The 26,574-nt window shown below is 42.7% G+C and overlaps 1 protein-coding gene and 1 pseudogene across 1 annotated transcript in view; one reads left to right on the top strand and one right to left on the bottom strand.

Annotated features, from left to right (window-relative positions):
* Carmil1 (capping protein regulator and myosin 1 linker 1) overlaps positions 1-26,574 on the top strand; it is a 310,075-nt gene that overhangs the window by 176,418 nt on the left and 107,083 nt on the right. The window contains exons 12-17 of the mRNA XM_004640140.2: positions 7,442-7,528; positions 13,780-13,883; positions 16,490-16,567; positions 16,709-16,785; positions 19,730-19,834; positions 25,002-25,071. Coding sequence (XP_004640197.1) covers positions 7,442-7,528; positions 13,780-13,883; positions 16,490-16,567; positions 16,709-16,785; positions 19,730-19,834; positions 25,002-25,071 — 521 coding nt within the window. The remainder of the gene's footprint in view (positions 1-7,441; positions 7,529-13,779; positions 13,884-16,489; positions 16,568-16,708; positions 16,786-19,729; positions 19,835-25,001; positions 25,072-26,574) is intronic.
* On the bottom strand, positions 21,697-22,048 carry LOC101589329 (annotated as a pseudogene).

The raw sequence follows: 26,574 nt of genomic DNA, 5'->3' as shown, positions 1-26,574 counted from the left end.
TTTTTTTTTGTTTGTTTGTTTGTTTGTTTTTGGCAGAACCGGTGATTGAACTCAGGCCCTTGCACTTGCTAGGCAAGCACTTATTCTACTGAGCTATCTTTCCGGCCCCTCTCTCTCTTATTTAGCACAAGAGTGTTCAGGGTCTTACTACATAGATCGACTCGTAATGATCCTCCTGTTTATAGCCTCCCAAGAGCTGGGACTACAGGCGTGCACCACCACACCTGGTCTCATTGCCATCTCAGCATGCCCTGGGGACAAGGCCAGCATGGCATACTGGGGATCAAACCCTGGTCCCTGCGTCTGCCTAAGCAGGTGCTTTAATCCACAGAGCTATCTGGCAAGCCCTCTTCTTTTCTCAGTGTCTGTATGCCAAAACCACCTATATTCTCTGCCTTGGTTGTTGATATATATTTGTTTTGAGTTGTTCAGTTTATAATTCTGACTCTAAAGACATTCTCCAAGGGGAGGAATCTTCCATATATGTTATTAAAACTGTCATGTCCCAGCCCCAAGTCACCTTAGAAAGTCTCCTATCCAATTAGACATACTGCATTGCAAGTTCTAGGAAGGCTGAGCCAGGCGCTCCTCTGTGTGAAGAGTGTTGATTACATCTTGCAGGATTTGCATGGTGTCCGATCATTGCTGTTATTTGTTGGACATTGCTGTCACTTGAAGCATTTACTGTATGTCAGGTGCTATGCTAAAACTTTTTTTTTTTTTTTTTTTTTGTATTTTAGGGAAGGGTCTGCAGGGTGTTCAGGGTCTCACTACTAGATCAGACTTGTAGTGATCCGCCTGTTTACAGCCTCTTAAGAGCTGGGATTACAGGCGCACACCACCATGAAACTCTTTGCACATTAGCTCTGCCATGCACTGCTGTTTTATTAATTTTTCTAGTTAATGGATTGAGACTTACAGAAATGTAGGCAATGCCCCCAGTTCTTGCGGCTTAATTTTAATCTGGATAAAATTAATTCAAGATAAAATTGTTCTCACTGTAATATCCTGCATCCCTAAATAGAATACATGGAAAATTGTTTATATGAAGTATAAGTGAAGCCTTTGTATAAGCAAAATTTCGTGGTGTAGAAATAAAAACATGCCACTTTAAAATTTGAAGAATCAGAGCCGGCCAGATAGCTCAGCAGATTAAAGCACCTGCTCAGGCAAACATATGGACTGGGGTTCGATCCCCAGTGTGCCATGGCAGCCCCGCTCCCGGGGCACACTGAGACAGTGAATGAGACTAGCCATAGTGTTGTGTGCCTGTAATTCCAGTGCTCGGTGGGCTGAAAACAGGAGGATCACTAGAAGTCCCAGCTGAGTAGTGAGACCCTAAAGACCCTGTACTAAAATACAAAAAACAAACAAGCAAAAAAAACAAATTGAAGAGTTGTTATATTTTAATTAGTTTACAGCCTGGTGATTTGATTTGTTTTAAGGACTTTATATTGGGATTCTCTACAGGACCAGAATCAATGGAAAATATATGTATACAGTTATGCAATGCAGTGGTTTCAAGGATCAGGCAGGAGCATCCAAAGTGGTCTCTCTGTCCCAGGGGCTGGAGGATGTGATAGCTGTTCAGCCCAAGGTGGCAGAAGCTTCAGAACAAGAGGGATCCTCAATGTGGCCCCAGCTCAAGGGCAAAGACCGAGAAGCTCCCTGTTGAGTTGTCAGGAAAGAAGGCTGAAGAAACTGGAGACTGAGCTCCAGCAGCCACAAGAAGACCGGGGCTCTTCTACACTGAGCACACTTCTACTCTCCTCCCCCTAATCCCATCCGGGTTATTGCCGCTTGGCTGCTGTCCACCCACATTGGGGATGGGTCTTCCCCATCAGTTTGCTGGCTTACATGGGAGTCATCCGCAGGCATACTCGGAACAGCGTTGCGCTGCTGTGCTGGGCGGTGGTACTCCAGTTCACACGATCAGTTCACAAGTCCTACTCTGATATGACTATGGTAATTACGTTTCTTCTGTGTTTTAAGGATAAAGAGTATACTTCACAGACTTAGTTCTCTCATTCTTTTGGGGGGCTACGTATTGAACTCAGGACCTTGCATATCAAAGCTACACCCCTAAGCCCTCTAATGATGATGATGATGCTATTAGTGTTATTATTAATGGCAGTAGTAATAGTAGTTGGTAGTGGTGGTGGCAGCAGTGGACGTTTTTGGGAAGGGTACAGGGTCCCAGTAGTTTCTCAGGCCTAGGCCTTGAGCTTATGATCCTCTTGGCTCTCATACTATTTTAGGTGAGCAGTACTGACCCCTCATTATGCCTCTTGTCCTGTTAGTACCTAGCAAGGATCTTTCTTGAAGGAAGAAATGCAGTATGTTTATGAATTGTAGCTGTCAAGATTAACCATTTTATCAAGAGTCTCTCTTTGATTTTGTTTTATAAGTGAAGAACTGTCACCACTTAATCTTACTATCCTTGAAGCCTGTAATATATTCTGGGCTTCTTTTTAAAAGCATCAAGAGAAATGACTTAGTAAGACTTCTTCCTCTAGAGTATAAAACTATGGTTTTAATTAGATGTGCTCTTAAGTGGTCATTGTATGTTGCTAAAGCTTATTTAGAATTTGATTAAAATACATTAACCAGATTATATTTGTCTGTACTTTTATTTCTGTACATTTAATCCTACTTACCTTTATTTGTTCTTTTAAAAAAAACTCTGTTCAACATGATTGGCCTCACCTTTATTCAGATTTATTACTTGTGTTACTTTGGCTGTGATATATTTCTGGAGAAAATATTAGTGGATTATTTATTCCTTTCTGTCTGCTTCTCTCATGAAGGAGTGAGCAGGTGGGTGGCATCCCCAGCAGTTTGAGCAGTGTTCCCGTCTGGTTTTTCACTTAAATACAGACATTTACAGACTCCTGTGGTGCTACAGGTGTGTCTGATACAAAAAATTACTGAGGTTTTAAATTGTCATCTTTTAAAAGAACAAAGCAAAAATCATCCAGAGTACAAGCAATTTAAAGTTTAGTGCTAGGTGTTAGCTAAAATTTTTTGTTGAGTAAATGGTATTTCTAGAATGATTTGAAGATAATGGATTATGACTTTAGGAATATTGTTTTTGTTAACATTGATGTAACATTTTGGTAGCTAAAAGAAAACAGAAAAGAATTTGTCACTGTGGGCAATCATAATTCCTATTAAAATTTGAAAGTGGCATTCTGGTATATTTTACTCTTCCAGTGTAAATTTTTTGAAATAATTTTTCTCAGTGAAGTACAATGTACACTCAGAAAAGCTCCTCAAGCCCAAATGTCTTAGGTCTCTTTGGTGACTGCAAAGGCACCCCTGTGATCACTTAGGAAAAGGACAGGCCAACTTCAAGAAGTAGAAAATAAGCCAGGTGTGATAGTGCACACCTGTAATCACAGTACCCGGGGAGGCTCAGGCAGGAAGACTGCAAGTTCCAGCCCTGCCCAGCAATGACTTAGTGAAACCTTCTCTTTAAAAAACGGCCTGGGGGTGTAGCTCAGTGTGGAGGACCAGGATTTGGATATGGTCCCTAGTGACGCACTTGCACCTGTACACACGGATGTTCACACACGCAGGGTAAAGACGCAGTAGAGCCGGGTTTGCCCTGTGATCTCCACCCTAGTCCACCAGCACCTGGAGAAGGTGATTCTTGTGGCTTCTGCCGTGAAACTGAGGCTTGCGCTCTCCTGATCTTCCTCAATATGAAATTATATAGTGTGTACTCTTCTGTATTTGTTGTTTTTGCAGAAAGATTCTTGTAGGTTTTTTTTTCTTGAGAATGGGGATGTTGCTCAATGGCAGAGGTCTTGTTCAGCATGTGTGAAGCCCTGGGTTCCATCCCCAGCACTAGAAAAAAATAAATAAATGACAGATTTCTACTCATGAACAGATCGAAGACTGTACAAGTTATTTCTCAATAGGCCTGCCAAATAGCTCAGTGGATTAAATTGCCTTTAAACAGGTGCAGGGGCCAGGGGTTCGATTCCTGGCCTGCCCGCTATGCCATACCTGCCCCCAGGGTGCACTGAGACTATGATTGAGACTGGACGGGTTGGCATGTGCCTGTAATCCCAGCTCTTGGGAGGCTGTAAACAGGTGGATCACTATGAGTCTGATCTAGTAGTGAGACCCTGAATACCCTGTAGACACTTCCCTAAAAAAAAAAACAAAAAAACAAAAAAAAATTTATTTCTTAATTTTAGGTTTTTTTCCATAAAGAATCTATGTGTTTGTTCTAAAATGGTATTTTTTTAGCTTACAAGTTTTCACCTTTTTATCTGCATTGTCTGTTAGATCTCTGATAATTTTTTTAATACCTGATTTTGATAATTGATTTCACTCACACATGTCTTACTGATTTTTGGGGGTTTACTTAGCAGTCTCTTTGAAGAAGTGGTTTTGTTGAATTTGCTTGTTTTTGTTGATGCTTTCTACTTGCGCACTTTGTCTTTATTTCCTTATTTTTGTTTCTGGTAGTAGGATTAAGTTTGCTATTTTTCAAAATCCTAAGGTAAAGATAATTAGATAATTATTTTCAAACTTTTTGCTTACATATATATATATATATATAGAGAGAGAGAGAGAGAGAGAGAGAGAGAGAGAGAGAGAGCTATTGATTTGTCCTTAAGTATGCCTTTAGTTGTCAAAACTCTTAGTTTTTAATTCACTCAAAGTAGTTTTCAAATTTCCTTGTGATTTTTTTCTTGGATTTATTTGCTATTTAGAAGGGAATTATTTAATTTATAATTATTTGGGGATTTTCTAATCACCCTGTGGCTATAATTTATATCTTAATTCCAGGCTAACAATAGTAATTCTATAGCATACAACAAGGCAATTAGAACATTTTGGTGTAATGTCACAGTACTTAAGCAATTTATTTTATGTATTGAGACTTCATGGCTTAGTGAGTGGTCATGTCTGGTAAATGTTCAGTGAGTTCTCTGAAAAATGTATTCTGAGTTACTAGGGAATATGTGTGTGTTTGTGTGCAGTAACACATTTATTTCATGTTACATCAGGTTTACTTTTATATTTGTGGACTATTTTCATTGGGGATTATAGATTTAGGATGACTATATCTTCCTCATTGATGAGCTGTCCCATTCATCTCTATTTAAAATCTTCAATGCCATGCTGGCCCCGCCCCTGGGACATACTGAGACAGTAATTGAGACTGGGTGTGGTGGCACGTGCCTGTAATCCCAGCTATTGGGAGGCTATAAACAGGCAGATCACTACTAGTCCGATCTAGTCGTGAGACACTGAACACCCTGTACACCATTCTCTAAAAATACAATAAATAAATAATACTAATACTAATAATAATAATAATAATAATAATAAAATGTGAAAAAAAAAAACCCCTTCAAAATGTAACTTCTTATACCTGCCCCATGCATCTGTTGGTTAAAGGTCATAACAGGTATCTTTTTTTTTTGGCCAGCTCAGCCTGCCCTGAGGGTGGGATTGTCGTGGCATGTGGTTCTGGGGATCAAACTGCGGTCTCCTGCACCTACCTAAGCTTTCCTAAACAGGTGCTTTAGACTCCTGAGCTGTCTGTCTCACCAGCCCATATAGCATGTATCTTTTCCCATCATTTTGTTTTTATTTCAATTTAATTTTATTTTTTGTGTTTGAAGGAAGGGTCTACAGGGTGCTCAGGGTCTCACTACTAGATCGGACTCACTGTGAGCAGTGATCCACCTGCTTACAGCCTCCCAAGAGCGGGGATTACAGGCACGCGCCACCACGCCCAGCCTTTCCCATCATTTTCTGTTCACTTCTTTGAATACCTGTTTCTAGGTATGTCTCTTAAAAACTTTGATATTGTATTCAGATCAACTGTCACTGACTTACAATTTGAGTATATAGTACATTTATGTTTAATGTACTCATTAGTATAGATGAAACTAAGTTTTTCTACTTGTTTTGTATTTCTCCCTTTTCTTTGTGCCTCCTCACTCCTTATCTTGACCTTTTTCTTAAGCACATTTTAGCAATTATCCCACCTTCTCCCCTCCTCCTCATTTTCTCCCCAGAGAGTGGATTGCATAGATTTGCCCTAAGGATTAGCATATTCAGATTTGGAGATGTGTTCTGTTCAACATTGCTTAATCAAGTCTTTTTTTTTTTTTCTTTGCCACTGGAATACTGAAGAGAGAGGCAGGAATTCCCAAAACACCTAGCCTCCTAGGGGAAACACTCAGCTCTTCTCAAGGCTGAATCAGGGTGTGCGGCCTTTATGTTATTTCTTTTTTATTTATTTATTTATTTATTTATTTATTACATTTATTTATTGTGTGTGTGTGTGTGTGGCCAGCTCAGCCCACCAGGGGGCGAGGCTGGCTGGCATGTGGTGCTGAAGGATCGAACCGCGGTCCTTGTGCTTTGCCAAGCTTGTTCCAAGTAGCTGCTTTAGACCACTGAGCCATCTCTCCAGCCCCTATGTTATTTCTATAGTAGTTATTTTTTATACGTTTTTATAAGATTTGTAGAGCTTCTGGGGTTACATAATAGAGTAGAGACCAGCGGAGTTGTTTCTTATTGCTGCCCAAGGGTCAGTCAAGGGAAGCATGAGTTTAGTCCTGTTCCCAGAGACTTCCTGAGAACACGGGTGCCCTTCCCTGGGCGCTGAGGGCCCACTTGCAAGTGGACGCATTTGCAAGACCCAGGGGTGGACACTTGTTCATCTGTTACTTAGCTCCTAGCCCTCTACCTTCATTACAGTCCATGAATGAGTGGGCTGGTGTTTCTAGCTTCTATTCTGGCCAGTCACTTTAAAGAACACCTAATTTTAAGTAACATAGATTCTTGGTGAGTTATTACAAGTTACAAAGTGTACCTGTAAGAAATGTAAACATGCTCTGCCGCCCTGAGGTGATTAACCCTAAGCCAATTAAGTATGGGAATCCATCTGTTAAAAGTGAAGCTGTTATCCGAATAGTTCATATTATTCCATTCTTCCCCACAATAATTAAAGAGCGTGCATCTGCTCATCCAGGAGAGAGCAAGTCATTAGACAGAGGTTAAAAAGAAAAGGAGGGAACAATTATATGCCTCTTTGCAAGAGGATCTGCATTTTAAGTAGGATTGTGAGGAGCGGGTAGCGCTTGGCCCAAAGAAAACTGTAAGGATTCAGGTACTGTTTTGCCTAATTGAATAATCTTCCTCTTCTCCTATCTAATAGGAGGGACAGGAAAAAAGGAGTCTTAATGGTATATGATTGGAAAATAAGCTTTGACTTTAAGCTCTGACTTTAGTTCTGACTTTGTGTTTTATAAAATGTATTTTTGTTGATCTCTGCTGGGATGTGTTGTTTACCTCAAGGCAGAAAAAGGTGGTCAGTTTAATTGGAATCAAATTTAATTTTTATGCATTGTCAAAACATAATTCTGAGAATTTGAAAATTCTAATAATCTCTTTTTTCCTTTCTCAGGTGTGTCCTCTTTAAGTATTCAGTTTGCCAAACTCCCAAAGGGATTAAAGCATTTAAATTTATCTAAAACCTCATTGTCACCTAAAGGTATAGTATCTTTTACTTACTTAACATTGTATCTCTAATATTGTTGTAGTTAGAATTGGTCTGTTACATATCTGTATTTAGAAGTATGTCCTGGCAGTTCTAAGAGGAAACCAGTAGAGGCTTCAAATTTGATGATTTAACGTCTTTTTGGAATAAGAGAATTATTTTGAAATTTGTATACCGTTTTGGAATGTTTTAAGCTTTGAGTCTGTGAATGAATCCCTCACCTCTAGCCTCCTACCTCATGTTCTGAAAAGTACCTGGTTGTATTTTCTTGATTTATTCTGGGTAAAACAAGTTGACCCCTACATCCAGCTGTCACAGGGGGCCTCTGCTTCACAAGCAGCACAGAAAACGATCGGGCCTCGCTGCGGAGACTCTGTAATACCCTTCTGTGCTTCCATTCTTTCTGTCTGGAAATTGCCTCATTTTCTCCCCAGGCCCCGATTTGACAGCTTCCTCCCCCCTTTTATCCAGTTGCCCACCAAATCTTGTTGGTTCTGTCATTGTTTTACCCACCCATGCCTCTGTAACAGTGGCAGGAACGATCCTGCATTCGTCCTGTCCGAGTATACACCTTCATCCTTGGCTGTGGATGCTTGAAGCTTTTCTTTCATCCCAAATATTCTTGGAGAGCTTCTCTTTGTAGTTTACTAAGCGTATCTTTGACGATCTCTGCTGGGATGTGTTGCTTACCCCAAAGCTGCACCAGAATCAACTGCTCTTACCTTTGTAGATTTCTAGATCACTCCGCGACATCATTGTGGAAGTGGTGTCTTTCTGGGGGCGTGAGGCTTTCTGCTGGCCTGTGTTTCTCTTATCTCTGTACCTTCAGCTCCTGGACCACTATGTGGATTTGAAAGAAGGCTTCTTGAATGGAGCAACTTGCCATATCCTAACTAGATCCCCGTCCTTTGGAGGCACTGTGTGGCTTCGGAGGTCATGTCGCATTGCCTGTGATTAAGTCCTGACCTTGCTATTACTATGTACATGCTTGCATGGTTCCTCTGGTTCCCCGTCTGCCACATGTGTAAGACAGAAAGGAGAGTACCCACTTCATCACAAGTAATCGCCCTAAATGGGGTAACATACCACAGTGTGATTTCTGGCACAGAGAGAGGGCTTCCAGATCCCCCGCAGCTGCGTCACCACATCACCCTCATCGTTATCTTCTGCTGTCATATTTTCAAATACATTCATTTCAGCCTGGCGCAAACTCAGTGTCCCTGCCTGGAGACCTCGTGGGTTGCTGCTCACCTGCCAGTTGCCCCTGCTGTCTCACGGTCTAAAGCCTTTGCAGACAGTGGCCCCCAGGCAGCGACCCTTGACAGCTCATCCTGTGGCTCCTTCCTGGTTCTTCCCTCCAGCGTCAGTCTCTCTACTCCAGTATCTTCTCTCTTGGCCTTCACTGGCGTCCTAGCCTGGGGTGTCTGGGTGGTCATTGCTTGACCTTCCTCTTTTCTGTGTCCTGGCCCCTGACACGTCCCTGGCTATCACCTTGTGTGCTTCAGTAAATAAATGAAGCAGAGGAAGACCTTGGGTGTTACATCCATCAGTTATACAGGGCTCTCGATGTGCAGTTACTTTAGAGTGATTTGAAATTGGAATTAGTTCCACAAGTCTCATGATTTTCTATGCACTTATTCATGCACACATGGTTAAGATTAAGGCATGAAAGCAAACCACTGTGGGGAGTGATTTTCTATAATGCTAGTGTTTTCTGAGCTGGGACCTACCTCCAGACCCTAAAGCCAAGTCTAGCTCTTCTGCACAATCCCTGTTTTACCTCAGAAGTCAATTTTCTCCAGAGTTTTATGCTGAACATTGTCAAGGCATGGCATACTCATGGTAAAGATTTAGAAGACACAAAGAAATATAAGGAAGCAAGAATTACTCTTCATGCCAGCATTATGGGAGTGTCCTAATGACAACTTTCTTTGCTATTATCTGTTAATAGTACATATGTACACATATGCACATATAGAATTATATCGTGGTTACTATTTCATAATCTCTTTACAAAGTAAATCATGATCACTTATATCAGTAAACACATTGCCACTTAGAGTGGTCACATGGTATTGCAATGTATGATGTTACATTCTATAATTCATTTAAATAATTTGTTAGTATACATTTATATAATTGTTAGCTCTTAGCAGTAACAGCAACCATAACATGAGTTTGGCCACTAAATTTTGCCATTTGTGTAATACCTTTTTTGGGTAGAAGTTGTGTGTTTTTTGTTGTTGTTATTTTTATTAGAATTACTAGGTACAGGAGTGGGCTTTAAAGACTTGTTCTCATTTTTCTTTCCCTCTGACCTCCACAGTCTTTACACTGTTACCATCTCTTCCTTTGCATTCCTGACCCCCTTTCATAGTTTCTTAAGCATACCAAAGTCTTTTGATGTTTTAATTTCAGCGTCGGTAGACATGGCTTACAGCATTTTTTCCTTTAATCATTTGCATTTCTTGTGGGGAAATTACCAGTACACATTCTTTGTTAGGTTTGTGTACATCATCTTTTTTCTTAACTTAAATCACTTTTCTACATATTAAAAGTATTCAACTTTTAGCCTGTGCTTCATAGTGCAAGCATAACTTTCGTAAGATAGAAATTCTTTCAAAAATTTGATTTTATTTCATTTTTTTTTTGTTCATTGCTGTAAAATGAGCAGAAGGATGTGGTGCTCATTTGTCCTTCCTAGGGTCAGTTTTGGTTCCCAGGTGCCTTGTGCCACCTCTTACTGGTGCCCTGTCCTTCCCAAGGTGGCAGAGCAGGTGACTCTATGTCTTTGTGCTGATAGACACATGCAGCCATGACTGCACTGGCCAGGGTACCAGTTCCTGTGTGTCCTTGTCCTGCAAGAGAATAGGTGTGCATCATCAGTGTGTTTGTGTGCGCCCCAAAGAATTGTAGCTTGCACCTTTTAAGACACATAGCTTGGAATGTTTTCTGTTCAAGACAAGTTGTCACTGTGTAGTTCAGGCTGGCTTGAATTTACTATATAGCCCAGGTAGGCCCTGAACTTGGGACAGTCCCCCTGCTTCAGCCTCCTGCATGCTGGGATTATTATTTTTAAAGTTAATTTCTTAGGTTTATATATAGATTCTGAAAGGTTTGCAGTTTCAGAATACCTCAGGTTAAACTGCAGTTTTAAGTTTCTGCTGAATTTGACTAACACATATTAGTTCCTGAAAAGCACTTATATTCCTGGCTTCATAATTTAAAACAGATTAAATAAACTCCCCATGGCATCCCATTGCTCCATGTGGCCCTTTTTCTATCTCACACATTAGCTATCTGAGTTTCTGGATTTCTAGCAACTGTCCCGCTGGCTGGCAGATTCTTTCATGGCAGGGCCATCTGCTTCCCCCTTTCTGCAGCTGTAAACACTCCAATAATAAACATGAGGGATGGGAAATCACTAGACAGCCAGAATCGAGGACGGCATGCAAATTTGCATCGAGCTTGGGTTGTAAGAGTCCTGATTTTTTTCCAGTCCTACACCGTCATGATTTCCTGCTCTGAGTGGGCTGCTTAGCAGGGTCCTCCTCCTGTGTGCACAGACAGGCGCAGGAGGTGGGAGGAACCTTCCTTCCCTTCCAGTAGCGTGCGGCTGAGCTGAGAACAGGAGCCTCTCCTGAGGCTGCCCTGATGCTGGCCACCTGCCAAGTGCCCGCACGTGTCAAGGAGCATTTTGCTGTCGAAAACAATTTGCCCTTGCAATTTGGGAATTTATTTATTGGCTTTTGTAATACCTCACTAAGAACATGATTTTACAAATGATTTCCTTAATGAGAGTCTGCTATTCTCCATATGTTTCAAACTCAATTGTTTCATTTATAAAAACAGATGAATACCCACAATAGGGCAGACGAGAAGAAGGTGGCCGCTGAAAAACTCCCAGGAGATAAGCTGTAGGAGGTGTCCTTTCCTATAAGCTTCCTTCCATCACATGCACTTCACCGAACCTCCACCCTCTTCACTGCCAACTCTTCATGTCTTGCTTCCTTGCCAGTAATTTCCTGGTTGGGTAGTGAGCATAGTTGGCCCTCGCTACCTCAGAAGTTGCTTTTGTGGCTTCTTTTCCTCCCCCTGGTTGCCCACATCTACAGATGCAGCCCATGTCCCACGTATGAGATGACACAGCTCTTGGATAGAGCCTCTGTATACCTTCCTATGCATTTTTAATCATTTCTAGATGACTTAATAATGCTTAATACAATTAAAGCCACATAGTTGTCATATTAATTAATTTGGGAGATAATGACCAAGAATTAGGTCCATGCATGTTCAGTGCACATGAGATTTTTTTGTGTTTTGAAGAAGTAGTTTTCGTCTTGGTTGTTGGAGCACTGATGCAGGGCTATCAGTAGTCGTCTGCCTTCGTGGCTTTTCTAATTGCTAAGACACAATACCAGACACTCACAATGAAAAGGAAGAAAGGTGTGCTTGCGCTCTCAGTTCCGGACTGTGGCGGGCCAGCTCCAGACCAGCCTCTCCTGGCAGAAGAAAGGCTGCTCGCTCTCCATACGGGAACCAGGAAGCAGAGAGAGAAGGAAGGAGCCAGGAGGCAGATGTGCTCTGCCGGCCACACCCCTGCGACTTAGCTCTTCTGACCTGGCCCTGCTTCTTATCTCATTTAGCTCTAGCATCTGTGGTTTCAACAGTCCCATGATGAGGCTCTGGAGGACCATTTACATGTAAACCATGGTGTCACCTGTGCCCATTACTCAATTGGTCTTTGACCAGCGAGGTGGTATCCCTGGATCTCCAATGTGTAGAACGTAGTAGCTTTTAATAAAGATTCTCTGAAATGAAAAAAATGTTTCTTATGTAATGCTGACCTTTTTTTCCTGCAATTTAATTAATTTTTTTCATGATCATCTTTACACTTTCCCAGGGCAGATAATGGAATGCATCTTCCACATATTTCCCCAAGTCCTGGACTTTATAAGCATTTGGTAAATGTTGGGGTGATAGCCAAGAATTACTTCCTTGTACTAAAATGCCTTCCATTCTAAGCCTCTGTCTCCTGTGTACCTAGCATCCACTCTTCCTTGAGAAATGGGTCACTGGCTTTTGTCAGGCCCCAGCTGGTCCTGCGCACCTCTCTCTGAGCTGGAGGACGAGATAGTAGCCCTGTGTGCAGCCTGAGGGGCTCCAGCGCCACTCTGTCGGCAGCCCCCAGCTCTTTTCTCCCAGTGCTGCTGCTGTGACTGAATCTGGCTCTGCCTAGAGGCTGAGCCCGGCTCCCTAGCTTCAGCCTGGCTCTAGACAGAACTCTCTCTCCTCTTTCTCTTCAGGATAGTTGACACAGCTAGGATTTCTAAAAAGAATTCTACTGAAGAAACAAGAAATAGGCAAAATAATTTGAAAGTCTACCTTCATTAGAAATAGATAATTTAGAACCATAGACTTTCCGTGGAAGCAGAGAGGGCTGTGCTGTATCCCGTTATCCTATGGATGATCTCAGCCGCTGAGTGTTTTGAGTACCTGGGGCAAGCCGACTCTCCGAGCTCCTGTTTCACAATGACAAGGTGACCTGATTAAAATCCAGCCATCCCAGGCCAAGAGGCCTGTGCCAGTGACTGTCACTCACCTAGAAGAGAATGTAGCTCTGTACACACAGTGATCGCCTTGCCTTGTGAATGGCTTTTGATTTTCTTTACCTTAAACCATTTATGTTGTGTATGTAACGAGTGAGGATTCCTGCTTAAAAGTTTTTCCTTTTGGTGGCTTCTTACATTGTGTACAGATATCTTCTCACTCTGCGAACCCCTTCCAATCCCAGTTTAGCCTTGAGTATAGCACATCTAACTAGGACAGTATATATTCCTCCATCAACTTCCTGGTTCCTAAGTAGATGAAGTTATCTGAATATGCACGTGTGTCATCTCAGTGCTGTTTGTAGAGTTAAGAATCACTTGGTAGAATCCAGATAAGGCCGAAAATGTCAGTGAGATTGCTTGCATCCTTCTGAGCCTTCCAAGTCAAAAGCTCTGTGTCCTCTGCAGAGCAGAGCATAGCGACTTCCATCACTGCCCCCAGGTATGTGAGATGGTCGTGTCACCTAGCCTCTCTGGGGGTGTGTCAGAAATGACGTGGTCACCGTGATCCTGTTTGGTGTCCATGTTTATAAGGATTTCACTCCCACAGCTGTGTGGGATTGTGGAGCCATTTCCAAAAACAGCCTCATGTTGTCTTCTCAAGGGAAACTGAGGCTGGGTTTCCCAACGTTGCAGGGGTGAACAGCCTTTCTCAGTCCCTCAGTGCCAACCCGCTGACTGCCTCCACCCTCACCCACCTGGACCTCTCAGGGAACGTCCTTCGCGGAGATGACCTCTCGGTAAGGTTGCTTTTCCTGGCTTGCGGCTTCCACAATACCACACTGAATAAGCCTGGACTGATTTCTGCCATGACTTTCTGACTGACGACCCTGCCTCCCTGTCCTGGCACTTGAGGGCGTGCAGTTACAAGCTTATGAGGTGTTTTAATGAAAACTCCAGAGCCTTCCCTAATTAAATGTAATCTATCACCACAATTGGTTTTTTCCTCATGTAATAATGCTAAAGTTCAAGTGCTTCTTGGAAATACTTTTTCTGAAGGAGTATTTTTTTTTATTATTTTAAAATATTTTAGCATAGTGTTTTCAATTGCCTGCTACAAAGTGATTGATAGCATACATGGAACTTTGCCATGATTAAGTAATATTGTTGGCAAGACTGTTTCTTTATAGTTTGTAATTAAAAGAGGTTATTGTGATATTCCATGAATGAAGTAAAAGTGTATTCCATGAATGAAGTAAAAGTACTGTAGCTGCTTGTTAAGATTTGAGTGTGAAGTCCAAAAGTTCCCCTCAATCAGGACAAGATTTTCCATGCACCTGAGTTAGTAATAGAAACTCTTGGCAGGTCTCATTGGCATGGAGAATTAAGCAGGCCCTCACTACTGTGTATGGCCTGTGGTCTCTTCTGGTCAGCTTGGTGGCATTCAGCAGAGATTACCCTTAAGCACCAGGACCTAGAGCAACTGAGCATCTTTGAAGGGCCTGAATGAATTTGTATTCCAGTGCTCTGCGGGGATCGAAAACACTGTGAAATGTATTCTCACTTCTTTTTTTTTTTTTTTTTTTCTTCAAACTTCTCTGTGTAAATCAAGGAACACAAATGAAGGCTTTTTTCATGGTTGGTTGTTTTTCTCCTCCTCTTCTTTTTGCACTTGCATTCATTTAAATAATACTTGTGTCCTGGCTCACTGCAACTTTTGCAACATGTTTTCCAATTTTAGCTGTCACCTGCACTGAGGATTCATAAGTCAGCGCTCCCTTGGTTGAAGCCGGGAGTCTGACACAAAACCCCCAAAGCACAATGATCACAAAGTGGGGGGATAGAGACAGGAAGGCAAGATGAGGCAGAGCAAATAAGACTTGGCTAAAGAGCAGGGCACAACCATTTACTTTTGTCTTTAATTTATGTATTTGGTACAGGGTCTCACTATGCCGCTCATACTCTTAGTGATCTTCCTGTCTCAGCCTCCCTAGTGCTGGGATTATAGGCATGCACCACCATTCCCCGTTTTGGTGGTTGGCTTGGTGCAGGGCCGGCATGGTATGCAGTGCCAGGAATCGAACCTGGGTCCTTGTGCACTTGCTGGGTGGGTGGCTTAGATGGCCAAGCTTTCTCCCCAGCCTCATACAACTGTTTGATACCTTTTTCCCAGACCAGGGGATCTTCTCTGGCTGATCTCTGGGGACAGCGCAGTGGATTGCCAAGGCCCCTGGGACATCGAGATCCCAGCTGCAGCCTGCTGAGGTTCTGGGGCCCACAGCAGGGGCACAGGCTCTGTCTCTGTCTCTGCCTTCCTGGAAAGTAGCTGACCTAGTAGTCTTGTTACCACTTCAGGGTGTCAGGGCTCCCCCTACTGGTGGCCAGGAGCAAAATTGCACCCAATTTAAATGTCCCTTTAGGTCACTAGAACCGAACAGTGAGTTAGAGGCTGAATTACTTTGTGAAAGTGAGGGCAAAATGTTTGGTTCAGCCTTTCATAATATGATCCATTGAATGTGTCTGGTTTATGCTAAAATATTTCCATGTTACTATTTTGTTCTTGTGACTTTTGATTGAGGGGTTTTCGGAAGCACCGAGCAGTCATTCCCAAGGAATGAGATGCTCAGGCCTGTCCATGTTTCTAAAGGTCTAGTGGTGGAGAGTGCATACCCGATTTCTTGTTGCTGAACCCTGGCCGCTGCTCACGTAGGACAATTAGAGAACACTAGTCATTAATATCATTGCTTTGATCACCTTACGTGAGGCAGGAGTGGGAGAGAAGGTATCATTGTGACCCCTGAAGTTATCTTATTTGTATGTGAGACTGATAGTGCTGCTGGGCATCCTTGATTGATTTTTGGAAGTGACTAAGGTTAGAAAAAATCATTAGAAAAGTCGTTATGTTGGACAGAAGAGAGGGTGGCCTTGGACCATTCAGTGGTTCAAGCCAAATGAGTGCTTCCTCAAACACTTTCAGAACTGATTAGCATTTTGATAGGGTGACTGCAAAGCCCAGGTGGTGTTTTAATCTCAGGAGTTATAATTAATTAGCATCATTCCAAAATTGTGTAAAAAAATGAGCTAATCAAGAAAGCCAAGTCATGTGCAAAAGTGAGGGAAAGTGTTGACAGTCAGGGTTTCATGTGGCCTTTAAAAAAATTTTGAACATAATTTTATTTTAAATTCCCTGGGATTTTGCTCTTAGGGAAGGTGTTGGAATGACAGAAAATGACTCAAATTCTCTTGGGAAAGCACAGAATGGTCTTGGGGAATATCGGCAAGTTCCTTTCAAAACAGTTACCTGCATTATGTAGTGTGTGTGTGTGTGTGTGTGTGTGTGTGTGCGCGCGCGCGCGAGTGTGTTTCTGGATCCTAATATTTATTTTTTGTTTTTGTCTTTTTCAAGCACATGTATAATTTTTTGGCCCAGCCAAATGCCATCACTTATTTGGATTTATCCAATACAGAATGTTCCCTGGACATGGTAATGTTTCCTTCTGTTACTTTGGGGGTGGGGGTGTCTCAAAACAGCTCTGCAGATGAAGGACTGGTCATTTTTCTCTAAATAACATATTTTTCCTAAACCTAAATATACTTAAGGTAAGCCGAGCTTCTTCTTCCCCAGGTCTGTGGTGCTCTGCTCCGAGGATGCCTCCAGTACCTAGCTGTGCTCAATCTCTCCAGAACGGTCTTCTCCCACCGGTAGGGGTTTATTCTTGCTGTCATTGTCCTTTTGGGGTTTAGTGATAATGCAAATAGAAGTGTGATAGAAGGTGAAGATTGTGCACAAAGATGACCTTAAGCCATCATCTTTGAATAATTGAGCCTTGATGGCTCAAGTCTTTGTTATATCTTTTCAAATCACAGCTTAATATTCTTATTAACAACTCTAGTTGGACGATGTGAGTGCCACAGGATTGCACTATTTTTCCTATGTGGAGGGCACCCTCTCTTTATATAGTGAAACCCTTTTAGTATCTTCTGAAGCTGTTTCTCAATGATGAGCTTAGAAGTCAGTATAAACTACCTATGGGAACAAAGCGGACAGTCATCCCAGAGCCACAGCACTTTAATTTTGTGGATGGAGCAGAGATCAGTATCAGGGTCTCATTGTCATCCTGCTGATGTTAGAACTCTACAAAATAAGGCAGTAGGTTAGGAGCTGTAAGATTCACAAGGACTTGCAAGTGAGTGGAAAGTGGGCATGACAGAACTGTGGTGGGCACGAGCGCTGGGTGGGTGTGGGTGGAGTTCTGGGGCCGCCTCATCTATCAGTACAGCCCAACCCAGGTCAGCCTATTGCAGTTCCTGTGTGCTCTTTAATAGCATAAGGGTATTACAGTCAGACGTGCCTCCTTATTTAGTAGTACAGTTGAGAAGCATCATGTATTGAAGGATATAACTTACTTATTTGGAAAATTCAGCTTTGTGCATGCTTTACTCCACAAATATACGTTGCAAATTTACCTGTTTATATGTTGAAGTACTCTTGGTCCATTACAGTGGTGAAAATATGCCACAGTCCCTCAAAGGAGCAAAGTCAGAGTGTAGAGTAGGGTAGTATAAAGGTGGGAGAAGCTGAGAGACTTCCGCATGCTTAGTTTTGGAGGGTGGTGCTAGTTAAGAGCAGCCCCTGAGGCCATCTGGTCACCTCATGCTTGAAGGCAGCTTCAAAGCCATGCTTTGGTGGCGTTGTAATGACAGGGGACTTGAGTTGTAAGACGACAGCACAGCCGTTGAAAGCCTTTGTGTAATCAGCTCTTTTGAGTTCACAGCACTGTGAATTCTGCGATAACTGGTCTTCAGGAGAGCTGTTCAGCTTGTAGAGCAGAATCATGTTAACAAATTGCCTTGTCTTCCAAATGAAAGGTTATGATTAAACTATTTAATACTGCACACCTTACCTAGATATAGTCATGGAAAGCCCCTAGTAATTATGTTGAAATTACTGCATTTACACTGAGATGGGAATTGCTAGCCAGGCTATTTATACTTTTGTTCACTGATAATTTTATGTGTTTATCCATCCGGGTAAGTGAGGTTGTTCTGCAGGGGTCTTGACTGTACCACCAACCCTGACAACCACCTGCCCATTCCTCGTTGTCAGCAGTGGTTGCTTGGCGGCATTTCCATTCAGGGCTGGCCACATTGCTTTCACCCTGGAGGAACATCTTCTGTCAAGAACATTGACAACCACGTGGCAGATGAAAAGGGACCGAGGGCAGCGCACACGCTCTCTGATGCAGCTTTTCTCATGTCCTTTTCTCAACGTCCCATTGGCAGAGGGCACCATGGTGCAAATCCTCATGACAGTGGTGCCTCTTTGTGCCTCACAAAGGAGCAGTGGCTATTTGCAAACCACAGAGTAGTCAACACTAGCATAAAACACTAGGAATGAAGTTACACCCAAAGAGCCATTTAATAGCATCTGCTTAAAGAATGACCAGAAGTGTATAAGCTGATATCGTAGTACTCTCTACATAGAGAGTTATTTAAAATATTTGATGTCATGTATTTACCAGAATTTTCTTTTCATCCCGTCCCCAAGAAAAATATTCTAGTTGCTTAGCTTTTTCTAAGTAGCTAGAAATTACCTTATTTTGAAATTTTGTTTTTCACCTATCAAATATTGATAGTTTTCCCCAGAGTTCTGTACAGAACATTCAATATTAATGATGTGTCTGAGCTAGACCAGTAGGATGCCTCTGCTCTGGCTTTCTGAGTCCTTCCACAGAATGGGATTCGCCACTCTTGTTTGCTTCTCGCTCATGAGCCTAAGTGCCTTATGTATGCTGACTTGGTCAGTCCTTCCTTCTAATCTCTAAGCAGATCAAAGCAAGCAGAGTGTTCTTGAATCATGGTTGAAGTGGACTCCAGAATCTTTCTTCTTTCCCATATGCTGTTGACTCCTAACTTACCCTTGAGTTGCGTGGTTTGATCCAATTTTCACTGTAATAGTGAGGGGATGAATTAGAGGGTGTGGCTATTTTGGTGTTTCTTTATTCTAGTGTCTGGCCTGGGATGATTAGATATGCAGTGTGCTTGCAATAGTTAATTACACAGCTTGTCCTGGAGACCGCCTGCCACCCAGGAGTTCAGTGCTGGTCCGCAGCTAGACACCAAGTCACCATCTTGTTGTATTCCAGGCCTGCTCCATCTAAAGTCACTGTTGATAGTGGCAGCAGGAGCTCTTTTAAAACGATGGAAGAAGGGCTGGGGAGATAGCTCAGCAGTGTGAGTGCCTGCCCAGCAAGTGCAAGGTCCTGCAGTCAATCTCTGGTACAGAAGGGAAAGGGAAAGGGAAGCTTTGCACTAAACTAATGGAAGAACACGTTTCTCACCTCCAGTTTTTTAAGACTGGAAACATGCAGTTTCTCAAGGATTGAAATTCAGTGGTGTTCTTTAGCTACAAAGAACAGGAATAATTGGTTTTGTGAAGTTAGTGATGTGTCTTAACTTAATCTCTTATTCCATGTACTTAAGAAGGCTGGTTTACTCGTGTGGGGTTCAGGCAGGTATTCAGTTCTTTCTGCCTTTACATTGTTACGAGAGTGGGTCTGATTTATGGGCTATTTCACGGTGTCTGAATAACCAATAAACAAGTTTTCTGGAAATAAGCCCTTGTCTGCCTCCTGTGTCTTTTCAGGAAAGGAAAAGAAGTGCCGCTGTCTTTCAAGCAGTTTTTTAGTAGCTCTCTAGCACTGATGCAAATCAACCTTTCTGGCACAAAGCTGTCTCCGGAGCCCTTAAAGTAAGTGATTAATTCATTTTCTCCAGAGCTTTTAAAGTTCAGTGTCTTATTATGAGTATGCTTAAGCAGAAGGAGAAAGATGCATAATCCAAAGACAGAAGAGGCGAAAGAGAATACTTTTGTACTCTTAAGACAGGATATGTCAGAGTGTTGCTCTTACTGCGTTGTGAATATAAAAATAATTCTTCCTTTGGGTCTGTGTCCTTGGCAGTAGTCACTGATCTTTTGCAAAAGTTATGTTCTGTGCATGCCTGAAAATAGCATCCTGAAGTCCATGAATGCGTTCATCTCCTGTATTATTCAATAAAATATTATTCAAAACTATGCTCCCAGATATCATTGCCTTATATTAATCTTCTTTCGGCTCCTTTTAGGCATATTCTTAGGTGTTTTCATCAATATTTCTTATAAATGTTTCAACTAATAGTAACAGTCGAGCTCCATATTATGTACATCCTGCGTATGCAGCAGAATTGCTGCGTAAGCATTAGCGTGTCTAAATTCCTGAGTTAAGTATGGGTTGCCTCTGACGTTTTCAGTTGAAGTTTGAAAGTCATTTGTTGCTTTTGAGAATTGCGTTTACCATCACCAGAAACACTCCGGCGTTTCATGGACAAGGGTGGCTGAGCCATATTCCCTGGGTCTCCAGGAAGCACAATGCTGTATTTTCAAGTAGTTGTGGGTTGTCAGATCGACTGAGGTGTGTGCAGATATTTCTCGTCTCCACAGCTAATGTATTCGTTAGCATTTACTTGCCTCTTGTAATTTGTGTGCAATGTTAAAAAGCAATGCCTGCTATCCATTTTACTAGAAAAGTATTGAGAAATTCCCTTTCTTTCCCCCTCTCTCATTTTTGTTTTTGAGAGGTCGAAGTTCTCCGTTCCACCTAGCACCATTGACCTAAAACAGTAGACATCCTTAAGAAAAGTGGCCTCAGTCAAGTGCTGAGAAACGTCTGAAATTGAGGCCTTTTGTAAAATGTTAAAATACTATATTAAAGGCCTCTGAATGTAATGGCCACATTTAAAAGACCTGATGGTTTGGTTGCACAGATATTAAGAAAGGCATCAGAATTAGTATTCCAAAGGGACAGGTTTATAACTTAATCATATTCATTTATTCAGCTGATATTTTTTTGAGCATCTGCGGTGTGGTAGATACGAGGACCTTGGGTACAAAGCAAAACCAGGCGCATTCTGTTGTGTTCATAAGCAGGAGATTAGTGCATTCAAAACAGATTTAAACATAAAACAGTTTTCTGATTCTTTCGCTGTTAATGACCCTTGTATAATATGGAGCAATTATTCATTGGTTATGCAATTGATTTTATACTATATTCCCTGCCATGACAGTATTGGATTTTCTATGTTTTATTATAACAGTACATGGATAAATATACTTCAAAGGTACTTTATAGGGCCGGCCTGATAGCTCAGTGGACTAAAACACCTGCTTAGGCAGAGCATAATGTCCGGGGTTCGATCCCTGGCGTGCCTTGCCAGCCCCACCTGCGGGACACGCTGAGACAGCAATTGAGACTAGGCAAGGTGGTGCGTACCTATAATCCCACCACTTGGGAGGGTGGAAGCAGGAGAATCACTACGAGTCTGATCTATGTAGTGAAACCCTATAGACCCTATCCTAAATACAGAAAAGAAAAAGGTACTTTACAATTATTAAGTATTGTAACCTGTTATTTAAGTGAAGGTTTAGGCATGTTAAAGCAGTAGTCTCTCTCTCTGTTTTTTTTTTTTTTTTTTTTTTTTTTTTTTTTTTAACATGCAGCACTTTATTATCAATACAGTTATGAAGGACAGGTCTTCAAGGGATGGGAACAGGTCCTGACAGCAGGGAGGCGGCCCCTACTTGCCAGCGATGAGCAGGTTCCGCAGCACTACGATGACCAAGTCCCCACGCAAGAACATCTTCGACATGTAGCGGTCCTTGTTGACTGGCTTGGACTTCTTCTTGCCCTTGTCACTCTTGGGGACCTCAGTCCACATCTCCTTCACGTTCTCTAGTACCATGCTGCAGTGCCTGCCGAAGACCTTTACCCAGGCTAGGAGTTTTTGTGTTGTTGCGACAGTTGAACACCTGGGTGTTCTTGACTGACTGGGTCAGCACAGAAAGTGGACCCGTGTTAAGTTCCTCCTCTTCCCGCTTCTGAAGCTTCTCTGGGGTCATCTCACTCTCGGGCTTCTTAAGGAGGCTCATGGAGGTAGATGCAACCTCTGGGTTACTCTCGTCTCCCCTGCGTTGCTTCAGTCTTGGAGGAAAGAAAAGAGGCCAAGCGGTGGTCTCTTTCACTCTTTCATGCAGTATCAATTTTAGCATGAGGAGAGAGGCTTTGTGGCTGAAGAGTCCATAAACCAAGTTCATGTGGTGACGTAATGGGCAGTAGTAAGGTGGGAAGATGGATGCCCACAGCTGAGGTGCTTAAGTTTACCTACGAGGAAGTGGGACCAGAAGGGCATTTCAAAAAACTGCCCTGAACTTGTTTGTCATTGTCCTGGAAGTCTCTGCATGCACTGCTTACGTAAAAAGCTGGTATCATTATCCCCATTGTACCGCTGAGGAAACTGAGGCTCAGACTAGGTAGCATCCTCAAAATTGCAGTGACAGTCTGGATTTTCAGAAGAGCAGGCATGGAGGATTATGGTTAGCTTGGAGTATATTCATCAGGCCTTGATTTTGGGATTACCATTGTGACAGGGTTTGGAGGAAGATAGAAAAGCTGGGCTGGGTTGGAGGCCTTCCCAGAGAGAAGAGCTGGGTTGTCAGGGGGCTCTGTGGCACTGTTCCATGGTGCTTGTCCCAATCCGTCATTACTGTCTCCAGGGAGCAGGGAGACACACTGGCTTCAGGGGGGTTTCAGGTCAGTCGCTGTGAGTAGATCAGCTAAAGGGGCGTGACTGCTTTGGAGAGTAACGCCTTCAGTGTGCACGTAATACGTTCCAGAAGTTTCCCACTCAATTTGGGGTCCTTTAAAAGAAGATAGAAAGTTTCCTTCCGAACATAGAGGGCCGGCCAAATAGCTCAGTAGATTAAAGCACCTGCAAGCAGGCACAGGGGCTGGGAGTTCGATCCCCAGGCCTGCCTTGCTGGGCCCTGCCTCCGGGGCACACTGAAATGGCAATTGAGACTGGGTGTGGTGGTGCACGCCTGAATCCCAGCTCTTGGGAGGCTGTAAACAGGCGGATCACTATGAATCCAATCTACGTAGTGAGACTGAACACCCTGTAGACCCTTCCCTAAAATAAAAAAAAAAAAAAAACCACCAAAATTTCGACATGTCACCTAGTCTCAGATGGCAAATGAGTAGCAGCTTATCTCATCTCATTTTGCAGGTGGTTGAGGATTGAGGGATTAAGGCAGATTTGGTGTAAGTTGGCAAAAATAACACTTGTTCCAGTGTGCCCCATCTGTGCCCTCTATATTTTCTTGAAGTTATTCTGTTTTATTTTTATTAGTAATGACTTTTATGGTCCTATGAGTTGTTACCTCCTTATCATTGGCCTTCTCTAGTTAAGTATCTTAAAACACACTGTTTATCCTATGGCTTTAATCCATGTAAGAAAAACAGGAAGCGTTTTGCTGAAATAACTTGAAAACTCAGCATGTCCTAGAAATAAAAGAGATTTCTTGGGTACTGTTCCAATATTCTCCTTTGACTGATGAGAACGTGAGCTCCCCTCAATGGGATGTTAGGATGGGTCACCGTACTTTCAATGTCAAATTTAGGACCCAGGGATTGGCCTTTGCTTTTTAGTCCCAAGTGCTTTCAGGAGCTCAGTATTGCCCCCAGGGAACAAAGGAGAAAAAAGCAATTTTTAGGTAAAAGAGAAGAATTTTAGTAAACACTTGACATGTACACATGGGAGATATGCTGCCTTTCTCACAGCTGGTGTCACAGGGACTGGTGAAGAAGACCTACTGAGGGAAAAGAATGGGGCCCGCTGCCCCTCTTCTCACTGAGGAGCCCTCGCAGCTGGAGGCCGTTGGCTAGGGGCTGCATCCATTCCTGGAGCTGGCTCTCAGTCAGCCAGACCTGAGGATTTCAGAAGGAGAAGCTCACGCACAGGTGCTAGGCGGGCAGTCACTCCTCCCGCCACGCCTCTTCCTCCCCTGGCGTGCTTTTGCAGTCTGCTTGCCAGGGGCCTGTGTTCTGGGAATGGGCAGTCAGTCACTGTAATATGGATGTCCGAGTGCCCCGCTTTCTTGCTTATTGCTGCTTACCTGGTGTTCCTGTTATATCAGCATACCTTTATTTCTTTAGCTTATAGCAGGAGCCTCCTTCTGCTCATCTCAGATCTCCTCACAAGGTCAAAATTAATGTCTTGTGCCTATTCAGTGTCATCTAATGGATGTACGTGCATGTGAGAATTTTTTGTATTAGGCCTGTTCAGTGGCATGGGACTAACTTAAAAAAGTGGTGGGTTCAGGTCATCTTCTTTATACAGATAGGACATCCAATTGATCAATTCCAGCCTCCAGAATTTGTAGACAAAAATAAATTTCCTTTAGAGCAGAGCCATGCTTCGCCTTAGTCTGGCAGGTGGCCAGACAGCAGACAAGATTGTGGTGAAGATATATGCCTTCTTCTCTCCAGTGTTCTCTACCCCTGCCTATCCACTCTATAGTTCTTAACTCATCTTGGTGTATTTCACATCGTGGAATACTGTGGCGCCCTCCTTCCCCACCATATTCCTTAGGGAAGACCAGCTTTACTTTGCTTCTCTAATAACCATTGCTTGATAATATTCTAAACATTATTAAAACTGTTCTTAAACAGATGCAGGTGGGAATTTATCTGTGGTGACCACAATTTAATTTCAATATGCAATTAGGTGAGCTGTTGGTTTATTTGCATAGCAATAGCAGTCCTGCTCAGTTCTGCATTTATGATGGACTCTACGCCTGTCGGGAGAAGAAATGCAGCCGCGTCATTGTTTTACTGTTGTCAAGAGACAGAGATACAGATGGCATTTGAAAACATGAATGTGTGCTGTGCTTGACCTGTGATTAAAGAAAGGCACCTTTTCCCCAGGCTTTATTCAATGTGATTACATTTGCCTGTATGTGTACGGGTGGTGTGTGTGCGCGTGTGCACACATGCACATGTGCATCCTGTGGAAATGTAAATAGTATTTGTGTTTCCTCCCCTCAGAGCGCTGTTGTTGGGCCTGGCTTGTAATCATAATTTGAAGGGAGTTTCACTGGATCTCAGCAACTGTGAGGTAAGTCCTGTACGCTGTGTGCAGAAATAGATAATAGCCTCAAAATTGCTTTGCTTTTTTTCCTGGAAAAGGTGTGATCCTGCAATTCCACAGGGTATAAATGAAGCAGAAAAACACATTATACAACATTCAGATGTTCTGTATTTTGCAAGTTTCATTTATAAGCAGCGCCAGAAAAGCATTGAGAAAGCATCCCAGTGTGCTTTCCCCTTCCTTAATACCTGTTGCTAAGTGGCTAGGCAAAGCCTTGAGACACAGAGCCATAAATCCGCTTTACCATCATGGAAGTGTGCCATGTGGTGTCTGGCATGGGGAACAAATGTATATAGCTTGACTTGGACTTGTGGAGTGTGAGAGGGGATGGCTGTCTTATCGTTAAGTTTATTTTCAATAGCTTGATTTGAAGCAGGAAAATTAAAATGCGTCTCTGAATTATAGCAGTTCCAAATACTTTGAATCAAGGAGCCTGCAGAAGAGAGCAGAGCCCAAAAGCTTTATACTTTAAAAGGTACCTAAACATCTACTATCTTGAGATTTTAGTTTGTGTGGAGACTTGCAAGAACATGCCAAGATGCCAACCACCTGGCTGAGTCAAAGCCTGGCTCTGGTCAACGTGTCAGCCCCCATCTCTGAAGCAGATGGAGGAGCCTCCTTCTTCCTACTCTTGGCCTTCAGGCCTACAGTTTTCTCTTCCCAGAACATCCCCACCATATCCCTCTTCCACCCCAGGCCCTTCTCTCTGAGCTCAAGGCCAGTATCCTGCTGTGCCTCTGATCCTGGCTGTACATTCCTAAGTGGATCGGTCCCGGCATCTTAACTTCTGTGCCTGCAGAGTGGAGATGGCAGTAGCTCACTAGAGGGTTCTTCTAAGTTTCAGGAGAGGTCTTCTTTAAAGAGTGCTTCTTACACAGTATCTTGTACACATCATTGTTGTTTGCTGTTACTATTTTTTCCTTTCTCACTATCTGCTTGTGAATTTTTTCCGACTCTTCAGCCTTTTATGATCTTGTTTTTTGGGGGGCGCTGGCTCAGCCTGCCCTGGGAGCAGGCCTGGCACAGCATGTAGTTCCGGGATCAAACCTAGGTGAGGTCCTTGCACTTGCCTAAGCAGGTACTTTAGTCCCCTGAGCTATGTCCCTGGCCCAGTCTTGTTCTTTTCTAATTGTCCGGACTCAGTGATAGTGGAATTCATTTGCACAGTCACTAACTTGTGTTTCGCACGGTTGCTAATTTGTGTCTCGCAGTTACTAAGTTGGGTCCAGTATGCTTTCCCAGCTAGGTTATAGCTGTCTGGAAAGCAGCATTTGTTTTCTAAGTATGTGTTATGTTTCCCTTGGTTCCTAACAAAATACTAGGCACCAAGCTGATACTGGATATTGAGTAAGACTAACCTAATACCTCTCTTGGAAATTCTAGCATCTGGCAAGGCTGACATTGTACCATATAAACTGTCAGTGTAGGATTTTTCATTAACTTAGGGTTTTATTTTTATTTTTTATTTTT

The sequence above is a fragment of the Octodon degus genome, unplaced genomic scaffold (assembly GCF_000260255.1).
Source record: "Octodon degus isolate 3935 unplaced genomic scaffold, OctDeg1.0 scaffold00119, whole genome shotgun sequence".
Classification (NCBI taxonomy): domain Eukaryota; kingdom Metazoa; phylum Chordata; class Mammalia; order Rodentia; family Octodontidae; genus Octodon; species Octodon degus.
This window is presented reverse-complemented; position numbering and strand designations above follow the sequence as displayed.